At 40.7% G+C, this 25537-nt stretch overlaps 1 protein-coding gene across 10 annotated transcripts in view; it reads right to left on the bottom strand.

Moving 5' to 3' along the window:
* Positions 1–25537, bottom strand: part of rbms3 (RNA binding motif, single stranded interacting protein) — a 271775-nt gene that overhangs the window by 184012 nt on the left and 62226 nt on the right. For 2 of the 10 annotated variants that reach the window (XM_040121932.1, XM_040121935.1), the window contains exon 1: positions 2874–4025. The exons of 7 other annotated variants lie outside the window; for them this stretch is intronic. In XM_040121932.1, the coding sequence (XP_039977866.1) occupies positions 2874–2948 (75 nt within the window). In that variant the 5' untranslated portion in view covers positions 2949–4025. Of the gene's footprint in view, positions 1–2873; positions 4026–25537 lie in introns of those variants that run through there. One more of the 10 variants, XM_040121933.1, reaches the window with a different exon arrangement.

Raw genomic sequence — 25537 nt, 5'->3', positions numbered from 1 at the left:
ACAATAAAGTCTTCTTTTGTAACCGGTCAGAGATGCTCTATAAATTTTATATGCATAGAATCTCAAATATGTGTCATAAAATGGAGGCGAGAGCAGGAGAATGGCAATACTTTGGTATGAGTTACGCCCCACTCCCCCTCCCTGTCCCTACAAGATATTTATGCCCCCTGCCCACATCTCTTGGGAGAATGAGGCTATACCTTGAGAATGCAGCGATGAAGATGAACAGAAATACCCATGTGATTTGAGACTGATGGCTTAATCTGAGTTTAGGTATGTGTTCAAAAAAGGGGACTTGCAGTGAATTTGTGTGTATGTGCGTGTGTGTGCGCACGAAAGGCCACAGTGACTGCTGTGTGATTTTGTCGACTATGTGAAGTGAACCTTCCAGCGAAGGCCCTTCACCCCTCGCCGTAATCGAGCTATCAATGATCATTAATGAGAGCGTGAGATAGCTCTCCACAGCCCTCTTGGCCACATTGCCTTACACTGTGGCCTCTCTCCGTGCCTCCCTTTCTCCTACTGACCCCGTCTGTGGCTTCATCATACCAACCTACGAGACGACAGGCTATGCTAACTAAGCATGAAAATGAATATGAATGCTGGCTGCTGATTTATAAACGGAAATGTATGCCCTTCTTGCCCCCCCCCCTGCCCCCCCACCATGGGTCACGTTTGCATGACACAGGACCCTAGCAGCTTGCTGAAGGATACATCAATCGCTGACGGTGGCAAGATCAGATCTGCGCTGACCTTGGGAGTGAACTGCAGCGTAGGCGAAGGAGGCAGGGGGCCCTGTTGCAACAGAGCAGGGAGGCAGAAAGCGAGAGGAAGGAGAAAAGGGGAAAAGAAAAGCGGAAGGGAGGGAGGAAGGGGAATGGAGGGGCATACCCTGATTGAGAGGCCCCCGAGATGAGTAACTCTGAGATATGAGAAGGGGGAGGGAGAGAGAGAGGGGGGGGTGAAGGAAGGAGTAGAGGACTGGGTGGGAGGGAGAGGGAAGCCATATGGCAGCAGCACAAATGTATTAAACTATAAATCAGGAGAGCTTGTGGACTGCCAGGTGGGGCTGCAGGCAGGTCCTCCTCGCCGGTTCACAATGCCAGTTCCACATGGCAAAATATCAAAACATCTCTGGTATTTTGCTTTATTAATTCTATTGATACATTAATTGCTTAAACATTTTTGCCTGATTTATTTTCCTGTTATAAATAGGGGAAATTTGCAACATTTTTAACTTTTACTCCTTGAGCTGAGTATTTTTTGATTGTTTATTGTTCCACAGTGCCACCAATAAAACATCTGAGTTTTGAAACCGATATCAAAACTGCATTTGTATTTCAATATTTTTCCTATGGGAAAATAAACTTGTTTTTTCTCAATGATTCAGAGTTAAATAAAGACGTTGCCTGAATAAAATATAAACTAGAGCTAGAAAGGTTTCCTAATCATGATCAGGATATATCTGATTAAAAAATAAGTACATAAAGCTTTTTTTTTTTTCAATGAATGATAGGAAAGACATCTGTCCTATCACTCAATGCCAAATTGCAATACTATTTGATGCTCATTTGGTTCAGTACTCAAAAAGTATATAAGTTCGATACCCAGCCCTATTCATTCCTCTCTTTGTGTGAATAAAAGAAAAAGGAAAAAAATTCTTTTCAACATCTGTGTTTAAAGTAATACTATCATACAGAATGGTACTTTAGTGGCTGATTGTAACTTGACTACTATATACTACAATATATACACTACGACTGCACACCTTCAGGATCTTGTTCGGCCTCTGCTGTGGATCACACCATCACAGTAATGGACAGAAATTAGTGTTACGCATGTGGCAGAAAAACAAATAGAGTAATCCCCAAAAGGCTTCCATTTTAATCTCTTGATGATGTCTGGGTAGTGTGCCCAGCCAGCAGCCTGGCAGCCATCAGGGCCCAGGCCCGAGCTCCCATCCCAGAGGCACTGATGCATACTACAGCTAGAGCAAACACGGGCAACCTTCCTCACGCCTGCTCTGTGTCAGAGCCATACTGACCATCACAACAGAAAAGAAGGGTTCATACCCCCTTTGTCTCCTCTTTGTAAAGCACAACAATAAGACATTTGTGCTGTTTAGTGAATTAGCAACTTCTAATTAAATGTTTTATTTGCATCTTTAGAAAAGAGGCATTGAAGCATTTAAACAATGGCCTACATTCAGCTTGCAAATACTTCATTAGTAAATTAAATTTGGATCCTAATTCTGTCATTTGTTTAATCTATGACGGCAACAAAAGAGCTGTCAGTTATTTTGATTAACAAAAGCCTCTAAATCTGTTATTTAACATGTTACACTTCATGCCATTGCCGTGTGTCACATCAAGAGCTCATCAGTTTGCAGGTGAGGGATGGACGGAGGTTACTGGACAATTCCGAGCAACGGTCTGGTAGGCTGGACTAACAGTGGCCCAAAGCCTCCAGCCTTGATTCCTGATCCTTCACTCAGACACACATATACACACACACACACACACACACACACACACACACACACACACACACACACACACACACACACACACACACACACACACACACAAACAGAAACACACTTACACATTGACACAGACATCTAAACTCCAACAAGGTACCTGCCATCTGAAACCATCACAGCCAAGGCTAGCTATCCATCAAATCCCATCTTCACTCAGGGATGAGAGGAGGATGGAGGGAGCGTGGTGGAAGAGACGAGGTGGGGGAGGGAGTGGTGGTGAGGGTGTGGGAGGGGTGGTGAGGGTGAGGGAGTGTGGGAGGGAGACAGGACAGTAGTGTAGGAGTAAATGAGTAGGCTTGAGGAATGCAAGAAGAGCAGAGGGGTGGCGTACCTTGGTCTGGAGATAGTGGGGGTAGTAGTAGGTGTACTGAGGGTACATTGGCTGCTGCTCCAATCGCTTGCCCATGTAGCTGGAATCCTTAGCACTGAGGCAGGGAATGGTGACACGGGGGTGGGAGCTGCCAAGTAGCTAGCAATGGGATAGAGGCAGCGGAGGGGCTGTGCGATTCCTGTCTTTACTGTCTGCACCACTGTGTCGCAAGCCGGTTCTCCAGGGAGAAGGCAGGGTCTGTGTGACGGACAGCGGCTGGGAGAAGGTCTGCCTCTGATGGAGAAGCTCCTGATGAACAGTGCCTCACCAGTCCGGAGCCTCAGTATCGGGCGGATGCTCACTCAGTCTCTCACTGCTGGATCAATGGAAATATTTCCACAAGTGCTGGAACCAAGAGCAGCGTGTCTGTCAGCAGCTGGTATCGGATAGTAACGCGTGATAAGGGTGAGGTAGAGGAAGAGGAGGAAAGAGAAGACGTGAAGAGGTGCAGGTGGCAGTAGCTCTGGCAGTCCTGTAAATGTTGGAAAATGGGAGAGGAAGAGGAGGAGGAGAGGAGGAGGAAAGGGATGGCAAGGAAAATGGGAGAGGACGTGTAGGTTCACTTCTCTATTTAAGCTGTTTCACTCCAGTCTTTCGCCTGGGCTTTAATCTGCCTCTCTCAAATACACTGTGTATCTGACTCTCTCTCACTGCCCCTCTCTCTCTCTCTCTTTCCCTCTTTTACATACACACACTCTCTCTCTCTCTCTCTCTCCTCTGTAGTCTGATCCGACGGTGGCTGCGTGCTGTCCTGTTTGATAGAGGGGAGATATCCTCAGCACCCCTTGCCGATAGATGCACTTTGTGCACGGAGCAGAATCACAACACAAGAGCCGAGCACAGACACAGAAAGCAATCTCAGTCTGTAGCGGGCGAGCTAGCAGGAGGGCAGATCACACAGAGAAATTATCCTATTTTCTTAATGAGGTGGCACACGTATATCAAAAAAAATCCACCGGTTGGTTAGTCAATCCACTGGGTTCCAGACAGAATATGAGTGGAAAAAAAAAACACAGTGACTGTGTCCCAGGTGCCCAGTAAAGAAGGAGTCCCTCGTCTGCGATCCTCCCTCTTCCTGCTCTTGTAAAATGTGTTCCTTATTTCTTCCTTGGCTCTCTCACTCCTCTAAGCAGCTTGCCTCATTCTCTTTCACTCTGTCACACAGTTGCTCTCTCTCTCTCTCTCTCTCTCTCGCGTGCGCTCTCTCTATCACTCAGTTTCTCAACCACTCTCTCTCTCTCTCTCTCTCTCTCTCCTCCACACTGACAGGGCGGTAAAGGGGGCTCGTCCGAGGCTGCGAGCAGAGCAGACTGCCTCCTCCTTCCCCTAGCCCAGCCAGTAGGAGGGTCTTGAGCAGCTCTGTGCGAGAGATGGATCCAGACACAGACCAGCGGGCTGCAGTGTTTCCACAACCTGGGAGAACACAGCATAGAGGAGAAGAGGGGTAGAGACGAGAAGTGGATGGCGGCAGCGCGAGCGGTCGATTCCCCCTACTGGCTGCACACGGAGCTGCCACCTGGAACACACTGTGTCCTCAGATAAACACTTTCTCTTAACAAACTGGATTGATTTAACCTCAAAACCAGTAAGGTTGGATGAACCACTTTCAATGTGCAACTTTAAGTATGTATATTTTGAGTAAATGTCAGTTATTACTTATGCAAAAGCTATGCTTTTATGTGGAGCTTACTGCAAAAGGAGTTAGATCATAATACAGTCATCTTTCACTTCACTCATCTTTCACTTTACGGTCAACAATGAAGATGTCCGTCTTCACGTGTAAATAGCAATAATAACACTATAATAATACTACATGTAAAGGCAGTGAACAACACTCTCCAAGATTTAAGAGAGTGAAGCGAAAACCACTTCCTGTGTAACATCAAAAGATGACAAGGAAGGTACTAATCTCTCTATTGACCATGACCAAAAACTTTACAGAAATGTCTCATCTGTGAGTGTTTTGCTTGATCCCAAGTAACCGCAGCTACAGTCATACAAGATCAAACACAGGGAGGCAAAAACATTACGCTCAGAAAGTCCCACTCCTTTTCTGTCTCACACACAAACACACTCTCAGACACACGCACCCACATGCATGGATAGGAACTGACCTAAAGTCCTTGAGAGTATCTCAGTGACGCTAAGGCCACAATTCCAAAAGCCTTATTTTTCACTCAATTAGCAAATCAGCTCGGTTTTCATTTAAATTACCTTCCATGAGCCCTGCAGGAAACCGCAGCCAAAAACTACACTGTGAAATTACTGGACTGAAAACAATTATATTTTGGCAATTTCGACATCTGAAAAACGGCCGATGACTTTGATGAGTTTAGTTTTGTATTTCATCTGTTACACTTGAGAGCGTTACACAAAAACTCATGTGGCCGATGTCTCCTTCAGAAGCAATAATAACCTAATTACATATCTCTAGTGCAACACTCAATTTAAGTGAGTTCAGTTGTAGAAAATACACATTTTTTGCCAAAAAGTATATTGATAATTACTTTGTGGCACAAAATGTATATTATAGGAGGTGCTGTACAACTATTCAATTAATTGATTAATCAATCAGAAGGAAATTCATTAATGACATTTTTGAAAATGTGCAGTACACATTATTTTCAAATTTAAGAGTTTGTTTTCAGGATTTGTAGACAGACAATGCAGTGCAAATGTCAAATACTTTTCATGGGAGTTATGGGTCTGAGAAGGCCCAGTGCATGTGGACAGACCAAATCAATACCAGCAGAAGAATCCCTGGAACCAAAATCAAGCATGAAGGGAAAGGGCAGCCTTTTACAGACATGGGGAGGAAAATATAATTATCCGATAGGCCACTTTTATCAGTAGGAAAGAGATGAGGTGATATCTATCGTGGATTACCAGATTAACAGCCTCAGGATCAACTAGACACACAAACACTCAGCTGGTGAAAGGCAAAAGTAGAAAACAAAGAGTGAGATGGACAAAGGCCAATGGAGAGAGTAAAAGAAAATAAGGTAAGACACATGGGGAGATGGAACCTGAAAGAGGCATAGAGGCAGGAAAGATTCATATGTCTTTATACCACTGTGTGTCCACTGAGCCACCACATAAAGTCATCTCTGTATTACATAGATAAGGCTCATCACATCTGGATTTTCACTGACAGACTTTTAAAAAGGAGTAAAACAGTAAAACAGAGCAGTAGATCTGGTTAGTTTCACCCAGATTTTCTCCACATGTACAAAAAGTCACGTTTCCGGCTGCAAATTATGCTTCTACTGAAAAAAAAAGGAAAATGAGCTGCTAATTATGCACAGGAGTCCATCAAAGTAATTAAAAACAGCAATACATATTTAAACAGTGTGTTTGCACAATGCTGTGTTAATCAGTTTATCACACAGATTTTTTAAATTATGATTTTATCCAAAATAGAGCTGCAATGATTAGTGGATTAATCAATTAGCCTAACCAATTGACAGAAATCTATTGTGATAATCACTTAATCATTTAAGTAATTTTTCAAGCAAAACATTGTGGAGCTTCTCAAATGTGAGAATTTCATGGGGTTTTTTTTTTTCCAAATATCTTCGGATTTTTGAATGTTGCTAAATTTAAAATAAAATTGCAATCTGAATATATTACCTTTGGCTGTGGGAAATTATATAAGTAATTTTTAGCTATTTTCTGACATTTTTTGGAAAAAAACTATTAATCAAATAATAAAGAAAATAATTTGACCATTTCTGTTTTAATCTATATTGAAAAAATAATGATTAGTTGAAGCTCTAACCAAAACTCATATTTTTAGTAGAATAAATCCAAAATATTCTGCCCTAATTATGGAATATGTGCTACAATTTATCACAGCAAACTTACAAACTTTTTCTAATATTTATTCAAATTAGTCGACACAGAATGGAAACACAGAGAGTACCTTTACACAGTAACTGGTCAGCTAAACCATTAATATTCATTGGTCCAACCATTAAGAATTAAGAGTTGGGAATTGAGACTTGACTCCGGAAACTAAAGAACTTGACCTATGGCCCTACAGACAACACTAAAAACTACCTTGCGAACTGGCTGACGTGAACTTCCAACCTTTACCCGTGAGTTGGCAAAGGTTAGTTTATAAAGGCTATTTCACATTAATTGACCGGAGAGCAGTAATGCACGCTGTATGTAAATAATTGTCTGCCCTGTGTCTTATTCTGTGGAAGAAGACCTTGAAGACTGTGGTTGTGTGTGTTTTGCTCTGGTGGAGGTGCTCTGGTCCGAATCAGTTGGACTGACGTTATAGAGGGGTGATATGCAGCCAGGGGAAGACAGAAAGAGTGAGTTAGTTTCCCTCCGTTCTTGAACACCTCCTCATTTAGCATAATCTCTCAATAATGTGCAGAACATTTAGATTAGGCTAATTAAGCATTTGTTTCTGTATTATTTAGGGGTTTTTTTGTGTTTTTTTTTTTTTTTTTTTTTTACAATTTTTCCCATTTAAAGGACTACATCTGACAAGCAAAAACAATGTTTTTCACCCCTGTGTTTGTACACTATGGTACACTCGGGCTTGCCCCCAGAACAGCAATAACTGCTAGACTGTTTCAAACTGCATTCAGTGTTCTGAACGATGAGTGAAATCTGATCTGATTTACAAGCTGGTTTATCACAATAAATCTAAAAGTATGCCTCTATGCTGCTACGAAAATGTAAAAACCTACATTGAGAAATTGTCAAATATTTTCACAGCCATCTGCTGCTCCTCTGTTCGGAGGTCTTCCTCTGATGCTCATTGATTCACTTTCTAAATTGAGAGCAGGAGTGAGTCATTCACAGGACTTTAAAAAAAAGAGTAAGAGGGCGACAGCTGAGGGTGTATCGTGCCCCTGAAGAATGCAAGCAAGTCTAGTAACAGAAAACTTCAGCAGGATCACAGCTCTGGTCAGCACCAGAGCAGTTTAAGAGACAGTGTTAGGGTATTTTTTTTTTATTTAGCCTTTATTTAACCACATCAGTTAATTTCTTACTTGGCAAGTTAGCACAGCAGTAAAAGCTGTACGATATTTCAAGTATATCAACGACCATATATTAGTGTCAGTATATTAGTGTCCTGAAGAGGCACTGAAAGAGCTGCGTTTTTGTTCAATGACTGCTCTGACAACACGAGTCATTCTGCTAATGTCCTGAATCTCTATTTAAAAGGGATAAATAATGAGAAAAGACAGTTTAAAAGTAAAAACAACACACAAAAAGCTGAAAAAGAACTATAAGTTGTCTTCTAAACACAAAAACAGTAAAGATCTACACAATGTTCCTATCCAAGTAGAATTCCTAGAAAGTTCACAACCATCTTGCCCTACTGCCTGACCCCTCCCCGAGGGCAACTACTGTACTTCTTAAGCTGCTGCAGAAACCAAGAGGCTTTGTTTCCTGTGGTTTGTTGGACAGTCCTGTCGTGGGTGTTTCCCAGAAATGATCGGATGCGTGGAATTTGAGGGGAAGGCTGGCGCAGCGCCAGGAGAGGGGTGGTGGGAGAGGAGGGCTGGAAGAATGGAGGAAGGGAGGGAAGGAGGGAAGTGGAGTTGGGGAACAGCAGGGCCTGGTATTCCTGGAAAAACCCTTTTGCTTTTGGCAGTGGTTCTACTGGGAGATACCCTAGTACCAGAAGATCATCTTACATGTTTAATGCAGACCTTCTGATGTAGCTTGCCTAACCAGTTTCCCTGGGGCATTTTGTTCATGATAAAGTGAAAGACGAACTCTCTTACCAGTCCAGTTATGATCTAGTTGAATCGCATATACTGTTGCAACACAGACACTTCAGTCTATCAAACATCTTACACTCCGCTTGCTTTATTACAGCATAGATCATGTGATTATAGTTTATAAAAATCTTAGAAAACATGACTGAATATTGATGATCACTCCAATTAGAAACTGACTGATAAACAGATGCTGCTTACATACTAGTGTTCATCATACCACAGAAGATCACTTGTTACTAAGTGCAGATGATGAAGTTTGAATGAAACTGAAGTATTCATACAAACTGCTATAAAGAGATTTTTTTTTTCCATAAAAGCAAAATCTAATTTAGCTAATTTTGAAGGCACGCTGAGACAGATTGATACCAAATTCAAGATCAACTTTAAAAAAAGAAAGACATAATTCAATAACTGCAAATATGTTAGTTTATGAGGTCTAAAAGAAAACCACAGATTTTGGCAGTTTTACTAAAACTGAAAAGAAAAGCAGCGCAAACCACAGAAAGAAAAAGAGGATGGATAACGTCTGATGTGGTTCTAGAGTGCAGAATGAATTTCAATTTGTCTTCATTCTGTTTCTTGCAATTCATTCCAATATTGTGATAACTAATTCGATTATGTGTTTAGCAACATATGAAATCAATAAGCCAGTTAAGTCCCTGTTGATTTATATATAGTCACAATGAAAAAAAAAGCAGTCTTGAATTTAAATGATAGTGTCAGTCTCCAATCAGACACAAAAGCTAAAACTAAAGGTATATGATTGTGATTGTAAATTGTCGAGCTTAGCCAAATTGCCCAGAAATGTAACCGGCGTCCATTCGAGCCTTCTTCCTGAAACATTGTAATCTGAGAAGCTGACCAGACTTATGGAAATACAGGAAGTATACACACACACAAATGATGTACATGTACAAGCTAAAAACACCCACTTCCCCCTTTTTCTAAACACTGTGAGGAGATATCTTTACATTATGCGTGTAAGTTCAGCACATCCCTGACACATACAGTTTCCTAATACATTCTTATCAGTGCACCAACGGATGACAGCCTGAGGTAATAGTCAAGATATCATTTCAGGATGCTTCTCTTTATTTTTATTTCTTTATATATGATGGTCTCATCGCCTGGTTTTGGCTGTTTATCCAGTGCTTTCGTAATAATGGGAAAAGGGCAAACCGACTCTGGACCACCAGCCCCGCACTGAGACATTTGATAAACACCAGGCAGATCTCCAGTGAGTCATTAGCCTCTATCACAACACAGAAGAGAGCAAGGCAGGCATAATGGGGAGGAAATATGAGACCAGATGTGCATGAGTCAAAATGAGTCACAGCACCCCTTACTACACCCAACAAGGGACAGGCAATAGGCCTAAAAGAGTTAATTGCAAACACTAGATCTCTATTCCAAATGTGAAATGTATAAACAACCGACCAACTCACTTCCTGATTAACGTGATTATGAGAAATTCTGTTGTTACAAATGATTTTGTGCTGGGAACAAGAGGCCCAGAGCTAAGGCGGATTTTACATCTTTGTGTATGTGACTGAGAGATTTTCCATTTTGCCTGCATACATGTGCAAATGTGTGTATCTGCAACTGTGTCTTTTGGTTGAAAAACTACATTTAAAGTCACGTGGTCTACAGCTGTGACAGGTCTCTGTGTGCGTTAGCATGAGCATCGGTGAGTGAACTATATGTGTGTGTGTATGTCTGTTTTTTCTCTATGTGAAAATTGAAAGTCAAGTAAAATTTCTCTGGAGGAGGGTCAAGGTTATACTGACACAAAAAGGTGAAAACACCTCAGTGGAACTCGGAAATCAGACTTCCCCGTGTGACCTCATGCTAACCCTAAGATAACATATAAACTGCAGCCGAAAGCCAGTCGTGTCCTTCTGTGGACCAGTTAGACTCCGACTTCCAGGGAAAGCAAAAATGAGGGAGAGATGTAGCCAAGAAAATCTCTGCATAATAAGGAATTAAGTGCTGCGCAGGCAGAGAGAGCGTGATTTTAAACAATACATATTTTCCATGTGGACCTGCTAAGCCAAAATAGTCAAAATCCACATTCTTTAGAATACGAAGAAGTCAAACCCCACAGAAAAAGGCAAAAATGACTCAGAACTCACATATACGGAAAGAGGCCTATGAAAGCTTCACCACAGCACTCTGAGTCTATCATGTGCATTTTATTTTATTAATTGAGGCACTGACCTGAACAGATCCGAGTGCAAAGTCATTCACTCTTGTACGTTTTGTGCTACTTTTTTCTGCTTATTTGGGGGAAAATAAGAGCATTTGCGTTTGAAAGTGGAAAATACTTTTAAAATAATCCTAAGAATAAACTAGATAAACAAGAAGATGCTGGTATACTTGACTTGTGTGTGTGTGTGTGTGTGTGTGTGTGTTTACTGGTGTTCGTTGACAAGCATGTCAGTGGCACACGGGCAGACGACTGACATAGTGAAGCAATATGAGCAAGGTGCTGAAGGTTCTGCCCACAGCAGATAGAGATTGGAGACTGGGAAAATAGTTTTAACCACCAGGAAAAGATCCGTAAAGGCCTATGAAAGTCAATGCTGCCTGCAATTGAGCAGGATGGCAGGGGAGGACAGCAGCAATGTTTTAACGCATTGCTAAGCCATCCTGGAATGAAGTGAAATGACCACGTCACACAGAGATGAGAACTGAAACGGAGGGGACAGGCAGAATGAGAAACAGTGCAGAGAGTAAGGAGAGAGAGAAAACAGAGTGTGTCGTTCTAAGAGGAATATTTCAGGGTGGTAAATGGAGCAGAACTCCATTCCAGCTCCTCTCTTAACCTCCCCCGGTGTCTCATCCTCTGCATGCAAAGCATGAAGCCCAGGAGACAAAGAAAACAGAGAGAGAGAGAGAGCTGAAGAGACAAGCTTCAGGACAAAAAACACTGAATTAATATACAAGACATTTTAGTCATGCATTTGTTTTAACATAACAGAAAACAAACACAGCCGTAGAATAGCAATTGGTGAGAATTCGCTCTATTCATAACTGCCATTCTGAGCAGTTTTTGATTTAAACAGTGAAAAGGTGAAGGTCGTTGACCTCGACCACACAGGCAACCACCTAGCATGTTACCCACTGATATTAGCTTCCGCTGCGTTACAGTTCACTCATTCGCATTATGCAACAGCTTCTTCCTCATGATAATTAACCTTGTAAGTAATCAATATCGTTACATCCACAACAGATCACACGACTACTTTTATGTCGTAGCGATGAACTGACAAACTTCTCACCCAATTCTGTGGTGCTATATAATCTTTTAGCTCATTGCTTTGGCTCAAAGAGCCCAGCGCCAAACAGCAGACAGACAAAGTTAGCGACTAACTGGTGGACATAGTGGACATAATCCTGGGAGTTAGTGACCCTAGCCGAATTTGGGCAAAGGGGCAGAAAGCCTGGATGAATTCAATCAGGGACAGGTAAGTGGCAACCACCACAGCTGACTCTTATAGCCTAAGACACCCGTCGACTGTCACTAAACACTAAAACATTTGAGCTTTTTTTAAATTGATGAAACAATGATCCTCCAAAGTGTAAGAAGTGAAATTAGGTCGTGGGAGACTGACGTCTTTTGTCTACTCCATTTTAGATGATGGAAGAAATGCAATATTAAGGACTCTTGCACAATTAATGGGCACAATAGTGTATGCTCTCTAGTAAGTCCGATATGCCTTCATAAGCTAACTCTGCAATTTCAGGAAGTGTAGTATAATCTCTGGCCATGCTTTACACATATTATTGTGCAACTCAAAATTGGTACCATATCTCTGATATACAGTTCAGTCTTTGAAACATTATCATGGGATTTGTATGGTGTAATGCTGCCAGATGGCGTTGAGGTACTAGAAAGCATATCCTAGATGATTAAGAAGATTTACATTGTGGTGCAACTCTACTGGGTAACATTTAGATATCAGTGAGAGTAAGGCTTTCAAAGCGATGTATTTGAGACTGCCTCCTTGGTGGCGCCTCTATAATTAGTAGTACTGAAGTCATCAAACTGCAACAAATAAATGGAGCAAAGCGGCTCCAAAAAACCTTTCATACAACCAAGGCTGACTGCTGGGAGGGGACGAATGGAGGGAGGGTGTTATACACAGGTTCTATCTTTCACACAACAAATCATTGTTTACTGTTAGAGGGAGGGAAGAGACGGAGCGTGATACAGTCGAGGAAGAGCAATAGAAAGAATGCAGCAATATTAAGTAACACTTTGAGAAGAGGTGAAGGAACAGCTGACAAATTTTTACACCTGCCAGTAAAGAAGGTCAGATACTTTGTGGTCCTTGCCCTATTAAACCGCACTATTTTATAGCTGTAACAATGTGTGCAGTAACATGTGCTTTTACTTTATGTCTGTCTCTGTATAAGGCTTGACAGAGCCAACAGAGACGTGAAAAATCAAGCTCTTTCCTCAGAAAGACTTGTTCAAGCATAACATTTCTGCTGCCAAAACAGCACACAGTGGAACTTTCAAAAACAACACTGCTGTTAAATTAATCAACTAGGCTGGCACTCGGTAGAGCACATACCTCTGCCAAGGCAAAAAATGCCTAATCTTACAATGTTAAGGAAAGAAAGAAAAAAATTCCTGGATCCACCCCTTTCACTGGTTCCACACCAAAATTTAATGGGCTCTTCCCTGGCCCATGCACCATCCCTCCACCAAGTTTGGTGCAAATCAGTTCAGTACTTTTTGAGTAATCCTGCTAACAAACAAACAAACCAACAAACAGACATAGGTGAAAATATAACCTCCTTGACAGAGGTAAAAATACCCTGGCAGCTTAGCTCAGTGGCAAAACCAGATACAGTAACAGAATCATAAATTCAGCCATTCTTCTTTTTTATATTCCATTTCCACCTGTTTATTACATCTATGCCCACAGATAAAAAAAAAGTGGTGTATTGTTTCAGATGCAAGACTAAAGGTTTATAGCCACAATAGCAAACGCTCATTACACGCAGAAAACTAAATTTTTTTGAATGTAGACACTTTGGTATTCTGAGATCTTTACCACTAGTGAGAGATGCGTGTAATGTCTGGCTTGTGGTAATGCCGTGTTCATGTTACATAGGAGTCACCGTAATTACCAGCTTCCCACTTGTAAAGAGTTTTGTCAACATCGAAGGCGTAATTATGACAGGGAAAGTCAAATTTTTCTGAAAGCTCCGATAAATCGGACTGGCTCTAAAAAGTAAGGACATGCCAGGGAAAGTCCGTTGTTAAAGATAATTACATGATGAAATGTATTAGATGTAGTACTATACTGAACAATTTTGGTATTTTTAACACTCACACATTGAACTTTACGGTAAAATAACCGACACTCAGCGTTATTATTCTTTTATCAAATTACACTCCTGTATAGTAGCCATTCACAGTGCAAATCATTTAGCAAAGCATTTGCTTGCCAGGTAGTATGTTGTTCTTTGAAGAAATGAGGCTAACTGTTAGTGTCTATTGATTAAGACAGCTGGAATTTCCAGTACTGAGTGAGAAGCAGTTGCACAAAAAGACTCTTAGCTGCCATCTTGAGTCATTCGATGACGTGAATGCTCACGAGTCATAATCTTTCCCATCATTATTTTCGCTCCCGCATTAAGTGAACACTGCATGAGGGCCATGTTGTGACCTAAATCAAGGGTTTACACTCTGCTGACAGTGTTCAAAGAGTTGTAAGGCAGTGGTATATTTGGGTGTGTGGGGAGCGCTAGAGGAAAGTTGATACTGATAGGCCCCCTCCTGAAATTGTCAGACATCAGGTGTAATGCTTTCTTACGGACATGGTTTACTGGGACGCTCAACGGGGATGGACGCATTGTTAATGTTCTTAGTTACGCCTGTGCTTTTCCTATAACAAGTTTAAAATACCTGCAGTCCGAAGGGTGTATGGATGTTAATTGGTCAGAGTGGTGAGCAGGCATTCGGCAGATGAGGGGTGATTAAGGGCCGAGCCACAGGTGTGCTAGAGCGGCGAGCATACCAAGGGCACCTAGTGGCAGAGTCAGGAAAACAGACAATGCTTCCTGGAGAGTGCAGATAAGCACTGAAAGGCACTGGACAGAAACTGGCTTTGAGAGACACTTTGGGAAGAAATAAGAATGGTAGGCTCCTGTCAGGAGACGGGATATGGAACAAAGCATGGCATAATTTAAGTTTCTAACAAAATGCACCAACTTTGTCGGGTCTGACAGTAGACAGAATACAGGACTACTGAGACCAATGATTGAGGGGAAAGTCAGAGTACCAGTGTTATGGACTGAAAAACACAAAGATTCCATTTAGCTGTCCTCATGAATGCCGTATTTACAGTACAATTTTATAGCCTACCCATTTTTTATTTTTATTTTTAGAGTAAAGTTTGTCATCAACAAGAACCAAGCAGTATAATCAGCATACAGTATTCAAGACCACAAAAAAAGAATTATTGGCCAAGGTACTAATCCAGTTTGTTGCTAAAATGCTTCTCTTTTCAGCTATTGTAGCCTGTACCTGTCGTGCGTAACAAAAACATCCAGGACAACTTGTGACCACTCTAACAATGCACTTGTGACAGACAAACCAACAGACAGGTGGCCAAAATACTAAACAGCTTTCAGTACAGTGCAACCCAAAAGCAGTGTGCACTTCCTTCTCTTAAGGGATCGCGGGGCTGAACTAACACCTCTCTGACATAGCCTGGGCAAAAACTGAATATAACAAACTTGATAATGGTAGGGTTTATTACAAAGCCGTTGTATTGCATTGCATTGTATTGTACAGGTCTTCCGATTTTCTGATATTTCTGGCACATTTTATCATACTGTAACAACTTGTCTTCATATTATTCATTGTTTTACTACCTCGTCAAGAGAAATCTTTTATTATTTATATAGACGTACAAATCATTGTTATTTATGGATTTTCTAACTCTTAGCCTCACTTAGGCACACAGCTTCACTCTAGGCAAAGGGCCCATGTACATCTTGTTGGAACCTGTTGCACGCTTAAATTTACTTTCTTATAAAAAGATATTGAATTGAGTTAATTTATTTTCACGCTAAGAAAATTTAATAGCCACAACCACTTACATTCCAGAGGGTATTGCAGGCAAGGTGGACTAACGTTGCTCACATCAGTAAAGATAGTTGTGCTTTTTCTTTAACAGTGAATTTCTGTGTGTGCTGCAACTCAGGAAGCCTAGAAAGAAGCATTTTCTCTTCGATTCTGTGGAACTCACACCAAAACCCGATGTTCAAATTAATGTGTGACACCACAGCCTTTCAAACAAAATGAGTGAAGCAGTGTGATTCACTCACGAGATTCATCTGGTTTGTAAGACTGAAAAATAAAATATACTGTATATACAAACGAAGAACAGAATGGACCCGGAAATACATGATAAGTAATATATGACTGTGTGAAATTAATGTGTAAGGGTGTTTTCCTGTGTGTATGTGACCATGGGCCTCACGGCTTCATTAGAATTTTAGAGGCCTCATCATCTCCTTCTTTCCCATACAGTTCATGTTCAGCCATCGCTCATGCCCATATTGCATGATTGCACTGAAGGACCAGTATAATCAGCCATAATGCTTTACAGATGGTATGGGTGTTTTTAAAGCCAATACTACAGCCCCAGGCATCCATATATGAAAACCCATCTGTGCACGAATGTCAGTTTGTGTGAGTGTGTGTGTCTGTACGTGTAGCTGGAAAGCAAGGCATGATCAGAGTGAAACATTAAGAATTAAGGTCACATCTACAGCTCAGGATGTGTGATTTATGTACCCCTGCTCCGCCCTGTCATTGACTAATCACCTGAACAGAAAGTAACAGGTGTAAACTGATTTGCTGAAGAGCGATTTCACAGATGAGACACTCCGAATTTGCCATTAAACACGGGTAAGAAACACCACTAAGCCAGCAATGACATATAAATATGACAGTCCACATGATCTGAACAAGAAAAGACACCCATTTAAATCCCTGTAAGATCTGCCAGCACCCTTCCTAATCCATCCTCTAACATCTCCCATTGTGTCCAACATCTAATATCAACCACGAACCGCTGCTAAATGAAGACTGGTGGCATACCACAGCCAGGAATTTGCATGGACCGCCCGCTCTTGTGAAATAGGAAATGAAACATGTGGAGGCTTGGAAGCTCAGTCAGATTCTGGATATTCCTGTGGTCTGGCACTCAGAATTCTGTGGCCGGGGCCTTTAATTCCTAATGGTGGAGAACGCCAAGCTCTGGTCACGACAGGAAATGCCTCCTAGGTGAAACATCCGCCCAAAAAGCATTCATTCAGAAGTGTCAAATACACTACTGGATAAAAGTTTTAGAACACCCCTTTTTCCATCTTTTATAAAATTTAGCTAGTTCAAGTCCAGTGAATAAGAATAAATAGTACAAAGGTACGCGGTAAACTTTCATCGAAAACAGGCCTTTTTCAGGGATTAAGAAATTGGTTAATTTACAGATTTCCTGCAGCATTGGAAGTAAATCAAGCCTTGAAACTTAACTCAAACAGTTCCTACAGGTGCACAAATCTTTGTTGATTTACACAAACCCTTACAAACCCTGTACAAAGGACGTGTTGGAACAAACTGTGTTACTACACCCCCTTATGCATGACAATACTAGTGTTTCCCACAGATAGACTTTGCTTCGGCGGGCCAACCAGGTATACTAAAATAGCTGCCAAAGTATATTTGGTGACCCATTATAACATTTTTTATTTTTTATCTGTCTAAGAGGACAACGCTGTTTGCGATCAATTAACTAGTGGAGAATCTCCCTTCGCTCTACCCCTTCTGTACCTGTTCTTCTGGTACTGTGAGAAAGATCAACTGACCATCGCACATGCTCTGGAGAGAGAGAGAGAGAGAGAGAGAGAGAGAGAGAGAGAGAGGTTCTCTGGTATTGACCATAACACTGACATGGTGGGTATCTTACAAGCAAAGACCAGGTAAAGCAATGTCACAAGTGCGCTCGCTGCTGGATGAGTCAAAACTTTTGATTAAATTTAGTTCAACAGGAAGATTCCACGATTCCTTGTTTTTAAAATGTGCAACTGTTTATTTGTTTTATGCTTTAATTTCAGAAAGACTGAGACATTGAATTCTGTAAATTTAAATAACAGCTGGAAAAACTGAGTTCTTTTTATCAGTAGTGTATACAAGGTTTCCCTACAAATAAAGTGCTTTGTCATCATGACCATGTTAGTTTGGTTAGAATCAAGTCAGCTGCAATAGTACTTAAAAGGGAAATTCTGTATTTTTACAACCTGGACCTGGGTCTTATACTGTATTTTTTTGTTTTTTGGCCTTTTGGTCATCACTTCTATGAACTGCATCAGCTAAAATATGTAACTTTTGTCTATTTGCATTACAACCAAGTTGGCAGTTTAAGGTTCTGTGGGAAAAATGAATTTATTTGAATCAAATACAGCAAAAGCTAGAGAAAACACCAGTTAGAGAAGTGTGATCTACTGGGCTTATGCTGCTGATTTCAATGTGTGAAAATACAATCAAGGTGTGAAACATGTAATTTCAACTTCCCTGACAGTTGTTTCCAGATTTCACTGTTAATGTCAACCAGGACATGTGTAGCCCAAAAACCGATCAACATTTATTAATAGAGTTTGGAGAATGTCTATGATAATAGTAAATGACAAATGTGAAGGCTGTGTATTTTACAATACAGCAGAAGAGGCATGGATTTACTAACAGTATATAAACTGACAAGCATTGGGGATACCAACTTCAAATTACTTCAGCAATACTTTCCAATGCAGAGATAATTACTGTTGTTTACATTATGCTCCTAACAATTTGGAAAAAATACTGACTCAGAAAGTACATTAGTGCTGGCAGCAGTTTTAATGGTTTGATACATTTGCTTAAATAAACACAAATTTGCTATTATATGATAATTACAAAATAAAAGTGGGAACTAAGGTATTGCAGCGATTAGACAGTGTTGATACTGTCAAAAAGTGAGTGTGTGTGTGAGAATGTTTCTGTTCAGGCAGCTAGGATGGTCACGGGGTGGGGGGTTAGTGAAGGATTGTCACAAGAAGTAAATGCACGTTTGTGCACAGAAACACACTTGCAGCACTCAGTCACTCTACCTCAGTGTGCCCTGTTAAAGCAAATTAAGGAAGCCTTGGCTGCCTTTTAATGGTCTGTCACAGTCTAACAGGTTTAGAGCGGTTACAATGGACCCAGGCACTAAGCCCCACAGCTCGTGCTTAATTGTTCAGGTCCTGTGTGTTTGCATGTGTGCATGTGCATGAGTCTAAGTGTGTGTACTGTTATAGCCATTCTGTGCCTGTAACTAAAGTCACTGATTCTCATTATGAGGACAGATAAGATAGACACTTCCTGCCCGTCAGGCTGTCGGTTTGACCGGGTCAATAAAACGAGTACTACAGCTGATAAGTTAGGATGAATATGGTGCCGACTGTTATATCAGAGAAAGTGATCCTAAACCCAAGCTATTCACGCGCAGTTGCATTCTCACTCAACTGAGCATAGAAAGTTAATTCTATGGCTATTTTCCCCAAAAAGGACTCATGAAATTTCTTAGAAATTTCAAATAAACCATCCTTAGACAGAGATAAAGACATGCAAGGCACAAGGCCATAAATGGACTGAGTATATTGACTCAAGCAACCAATAATAAACAAAACATCAAGTGTCTCAATTTTGAAGTGGTGCCTGAAGAAATGAACAAAGCAAATAAAACCATTCGTTTTTCACTCTGTAACCTAGACTCTATCAGAGAGCAAAATGGTCCATGAAAGATGAGGTGGTGGTGCCTAAAAATCCTCCCTAAATGGTTGGAGATTCTGAGCTGTGTGACCTAGAATATGTTTGACAATCTTCTTTTAATTAGGCCTTGAAGACACGACTCATTCCAACTGCTGTCCCGAGAGCTAAATTAATTACTGAGACAAAGCCCATTCTAGCTCATGGCAAAGATGAATCATTGCAGTATTTGGGGAATGAGCAATGCTCTTCATTCAAGGGCTGATGAAAGGGACTCAGACTCTAAAATGTAAGCTAATGTACTTCATGACAAAGCTACCATGAGGCTCTCCCAGCCGCACCACACAAATACAGTACACATTGGCTTCTGCTATCAGGAATTCAAAACTAATCTTCTCTTGGATGGAATATTTAAAAAAAAAAAAAAAAAATGGATTTTTTCCGATGGTTACATTACAGCTAAATCTGTTTTGTCCCTAACATCCTCGCCCTACCTCCATTCTCTATTTTCCTTCTATCACACTGTTTTCACAGACTCAATGGTCTGACTATTTTGCCTTCCTGGACAACTCACAGATAACTGGCTTCAACTCAGTTGCCGTGTACAGGCCATCAGCCAGCGGACAAGCCCTTGCTTTCGGCCAGCAGGCAGGCCATTCATTCAGCTAAATGACTGTGTCATCTGTCAGCCTGTGTAAATGGGTGTTTGTGAGTTACGGCTAATTAAGCGAATCACAACACCAAGGGTTATGCCAGAGCCTGGGCCTCACAAAGAGAGACACCTGATAAGGTGAGTTGGTAAGATGGAGTTATGTCATACCTACACCTGGTAAATATGAGAAGATGCAAAGATTTGGAAAATGTGATCATTTTCATTGCTATCTTTCATTTACTTATTTTTGTCAGATAAAAAACAAAAGGTCCTATTATTTTAGTCAACGCCTAGTTTTGGTTGCTTAAATTTTGCTCATTTTTCTCTTTCACTTTCTGTCTTGTTTGTTAATTCTGTCTTTTCCTCTCTCTCTGATTATCGGTATTTTCTCACACACTAGCAATGTCCCTTTCTGCTCTCTTTTCTGAGTTTTCAGACCTTGTGAATCTGGAGATGTGCAAGGAATCCCTACTAGCAGGTTTGTATTGACTGAATGATTGGCCAGGGTGTGCTTGGCAAGTCTAATGAGGTAACAACCAGCATTTGCTTAGGCGACACCTCCAGATTAAATTGAAGGTTTCACGGGGATGTCCATGTCCTCAGATAAAAGAGTGATAACCCATTCAAATGTTTTCCTTAGGAGAAAAATGTGTCTTGTTATCTATGCCTGATAAGACGAAAATTCCCCCATGAAGAAGTAAAGGATAACATATGGAAACAGTCGGCCAGCCAACAGTTCTTGCACCAACTCCCCAGCAGCAGAGTTTGTTATCCTACCGGAGAGAAAAGCTAGTTTTGTCCTCTGAAGCACGTGTGTAGGTGTGTGTGTGTGTGTGTGTGTCTCTATCTGTATGTTATGAAGAGAGATGAACTCTGCAGCAGTTCATAGACGCAATGCAGGCTGGCCCTTGAGTTCAGAATCAAAGAACTAACAGACTTCAGCTCTTGCTTTCTCTGACACAAACACACTCACATATACATGAGCTCTGATTAACTTGGTTATAAGAACACTACATGGATGCAATTAGCTGAGAAGGGAGCACACTGGTAACGTAATTCCTTCTAGTTGTATACAGTTAAATAATCCACTATAGCTATTAAGCAAGGACAAATGCAAGACAGTGATTCCCAAGCACCCCTAATATGCAAAATAATGAAACACTCTCACAAACATGAGTAATATATGGACTGAGGAGACCAAAATTATTGAAGCAATGTTGGAAACATCTGGATATTAAGCACTTTGAGAGGATAATCTGTTGAAAGAGGAAGCATACCATCAGAAATGAAACAGCTCTGGGGTTCAGAAAAAGTGTTTATATAAGCAAAGTAAAGTTGACTAAGAACATATGCTCATGTCTCACTGACTAGTGCAGTCACACACATGAAAGAGTCACAAGGATAAGTAGCTTGCTCAAGAACATCTCACTTTAGATGCTGAGGTCGACAGAGACCATTACTTCCTTCACTTTATCTCTTCCTAGTCAATCTAAGACTTAATGGTAGCCAACCATCACTCCTATCATCACCCAATTCAATTTTTCTGAGCCCCTGTAGCAAATGATTACTCACACCAAGACATGTCTATTTTCTCTAAAGCAATCCCAGTCAAAATGAGGGTTAGGTATTTAGCAGGTACAGTACAGGTAGCTCAAGGGAAAGGAAGCACACCTTTGACAATAGCAATGGAAAGAAATTAATTGTTGGTGAGAGAACGTGGAGCAATGTTTGTATTCTGTGATATAACTGTAACTGGAATTCGTTTTTCAAGAGATTAAACTATTTTCTTCTTAAGCATAAAAAGCTTAAAGCCGTTCTCAAAAACAAAACTATACGGTAACTATACTATATGGACCATTGTCCATGTAAAATCCCAGGTAAACACAGAACTAGATAAAAGCAATCAAGAAGTACAATGACTGTTAATCAAATTCAGAATATTTGCCATGGGGTTGTGTGCTCTGCTATATGCACTGCAAAGGAGTAGCTCATTAAAAGTATGCTTTTGGGAGAGAAGGAGTATTGCTAATGTGAAAATGAATTATATTAAAAAATTCAGAATAGAGGAAATTAAAAAAAGAGATATATACATATATATACTGTATGTAGAGAGAAAATTTCTCAAAGCTAGAAGCTGCATATCAAATATCCCAGAGCAAAACTCCTTGAGCAGAATGGAAACTCATTTTACAATGTCTACACTTTACCTGACACTGTATGTCCCCCATTATTGCTATCAGCTATAAATGGGCTCTGTCACACTAATGAGTTGAAAGTATCTACACAGAATGTTTCCTTTTCTTTGCCATTGTGCTTGTGATCAATTCTCCATAGAACAGAAAATCTATAACATGAGGCTTAGTCACAGTCAAGGCTATAGGCTATAGGAGTTTCACGTTGTTGGGCTCAAAATTGTGATGACTGTCAGCCATCCCAACCCTAATCTGCACCAAATTTCATGGCAATTCATCCAACAGTTTTCAAGACATTTCACTAAACTCCAAGGAAAATTAGTTATATCAACCTCATGGTAGCAGTAGAGGAAAAGTCACCAAAGTCAATGATTTTTATCCTCTTGCGACTGATAATGTTTGTATTAAATTTCATGACAATCCACCCAATAATTGTTGAGCCAACATGAACCAAAGAAATGGACTGACTGGCTATACCCTTCCTTAGTGCCATTCCACTAGCGTAGCTACAAAGTCAACACTGTCTTTAATCATGAGATGGGACGTGTTGACTTTTTCAATGTGTAATCAAAACCAAGTGTTTAAGTACCCTAGTCTCTATCGTGCTTTGCACCACAACCATCCAAATCAGGTAGCCCGCTATGACATCTGTAAAGTGTAAGGACGTCACACTTCCTTGGAAAAAAAAAAACTTTGCCAGTAAACAAAATCCTGACAGCACTTATCTTTCCACAAAAATGTATTTAGCAAGGCAAATAAGTAGTATATAAAAGTATTTTGTTGGAGTTAGAATTGCTTACTCACAGGAAATAACACAATCTCTCTTTGACTCTCTATCTAGTCACATCTCCTGACTTCTACACGACTTTCTCCACTGCTGTTTTGTCATATCACCTTCTTCCCTGAGGGATCTTCATCCCACCATATTAAGACTGGAAATATATCTGCTTCCGTTGTAATTACAAACCCACTGGAGGCAAAGCTTCTTGATCTCTGCTGGATCCTCACTTGCTTTTCATTTTTCCTTTATTTACTCACCTCTCTCAGCTGAGAGGACAGACGCATGCTGAGCTATCAGTTCTTTTTTACTTCCCTTTCTTTTGGGCATTTTTGTATCTAATATGCCTGAAATGACAATAGCATTTAGGGAAGCAATAAAACCACGAAGTAGTAGTGGAAGGTGTTTGAGAGAAAGACACTGCAAAAAGAAAGGAGAGTTTGCTTTAGTTTCTTTGTGATGTATTGGAATTTCCTTTTATATACAGTATGTGCTGCATATGAGAAGCTGTAAAAATGCATGAGGCAGACTCAAAGGCTGGAACCAAGCCTTTGTTTACTGTTAGCCTCGGGATTAGCCATCTCTAGGCACTGTGAATCCTCCTTGAAACCAAAGTGTTGACTCATAACAGCCTAGGACAAAGACATGATAGTGGAGGAGAAATTGCTTTCTGCAGGGACGAAATGAAAACTTCTGAAATGAAAACAACCATCCCTGCTGTCCCATGAAAACAGGCCAGTTAAAGCCAGCAGAGTCTGCTACAGTTTGAACATAGAGGGTCAGGATGAGGGCAAGCGTTTGATAACCCTGTGGTGATCTGTAACCAAGACAGGTTAGCGTGAAGTACTGTGAGAAGTGTGGCCTACCAACATCCCACAAAAACAAAAATAAACGCAGGACCATACAGAGGAAGAAAACAAGACAGAGGTGTATCTGTTGTGAATTTGTGCATTGTTTCCAGAGTATGCCGTCTGTTTCAAATCCATTTAGGGATTTTTTTTTACACTATCAAACTTTTGTCTGCTGGCTTCTGATGCACCCCATGTGTATTTCCTGGAATGTCTCAGACTTAGAAAGGGTATTATAAACTGTGATCCAATACAAAGACTGATCAGCCCATTGCAAATGGATTTATTCCTTTTTTTTCCTATAAACTACATAGTTATATCACAGGCTACAGAAAAGTAATTAATTCTAGGTTTTAATTTCAGTTACTTTATAATTCTGTACAACTTCAATAATACTATCAACTATTATCAATCATAGCTCAATGTTTACTATATGTGAATGTAAAATATGTACAACATTGATCTTTGGCATCTAGGCTCTGACCTCGCTTACCACAAGGAAAAACCAAGCTCAGCACAGCAGGAAGTCAGGAATAATGATAATAACTTCCTCCCTAAGGGAACATGGACTCTGGGCCTGCAGGTGGGTTGCTCAGTGGAGGTGAGACTTTTTGAAATGTTACATGAACAGCAGATAAAGCAGCAGCAAGTGATTCAATAGCTTTCAGGTGAGTGGTGTGCCAGCAGGCACTGATAGCACAAGTACACCTGTATAATCAAAATGGTGAATTGAATATACAGTACATTGTAGTGAGAAGAGTATGTCATGTGAGTGCAGTGGAAGACTTGAGTTGAATGCCTGAACTAGCTTGCAGACTTTGCTACATTTAACAAAATAAGCCAGACTTCTTAAATGTCTAAACACAAGCAGTCATACGAGAATGTTACGCAAATAAACTACAGTCTAGAATTTACAAAATTATCATTTGGTCATAATCATAAGATCATGATGTCGACTTTTGGTACTTTTGGTAAAGTTCTCAATACATGGAGCTACGGACAATTTTCAGTCGTTACAAAAAGAATACTGAGGTTCAATACTCTTACACAGCTACTGTATGTCTGGTGAGATTACAGCAGAGTATTTTTAGTCTGAGGATGGATTTCTTTTTGCCACTGAGAAAACCAATGACCATGTTTTGTCAGAGGAGAACAAAAACAGCTTCATGTTAGTCCAACTTTGGGAAAAACCAGCCCAACTTAGGTCAGCAGCATGAAAAAAATTCAGACACTCCTGGGTCCCGTGTGTGGATTTTGCTAGTGGGGACGAAAAGGACTGTGATGTTCCCAAAAACTTTGTGAGAGAGACATATGTGACAGAGCCCCACCACAACTAGAGCAGCCACAGCGTTTATGTCTGTCTTGTGGAAAGTACTCTGTTTTTGCTTTCTGTTTGTGTACAACACAGTTTAAAATGGCCCTGCTCCTCTTTGCCTTAGGTGGTGGTGGTATAAGCAAAGACACTGGTAATGATGGTGTTTGTTAGTGAAGGCAACAACTTTGAAAAACATGAAAACTGTGATTATGGCTGGAATGCTGTAACAAAATGACGCACACACAACAGCTCAAGCTCTCAAAGATAATTTCCTTCCTCC

This window comes from Xiphias gladius, chromosome 24 (assembly GCF_016859285.1).
Source record: "Xiphias gladius isolate SHS-SW01 ecotype Sanya breed wild chromosome 24, ASM1685928v1, whole genome shotgun sequence".
NCBI classification, from domain to species: domain Eukaryota; kingdom Metazoa; phylum Chordata; class Actinopteri; order Istiophoriformes; family Xiphiidae; genus Xiphias; species Xiphias gladius.
The sequence above is the reverse complement of the archived record's forward strand: the minus strand, read 5'-3'. Positions and strand labels throughout refer to the sequence as shown.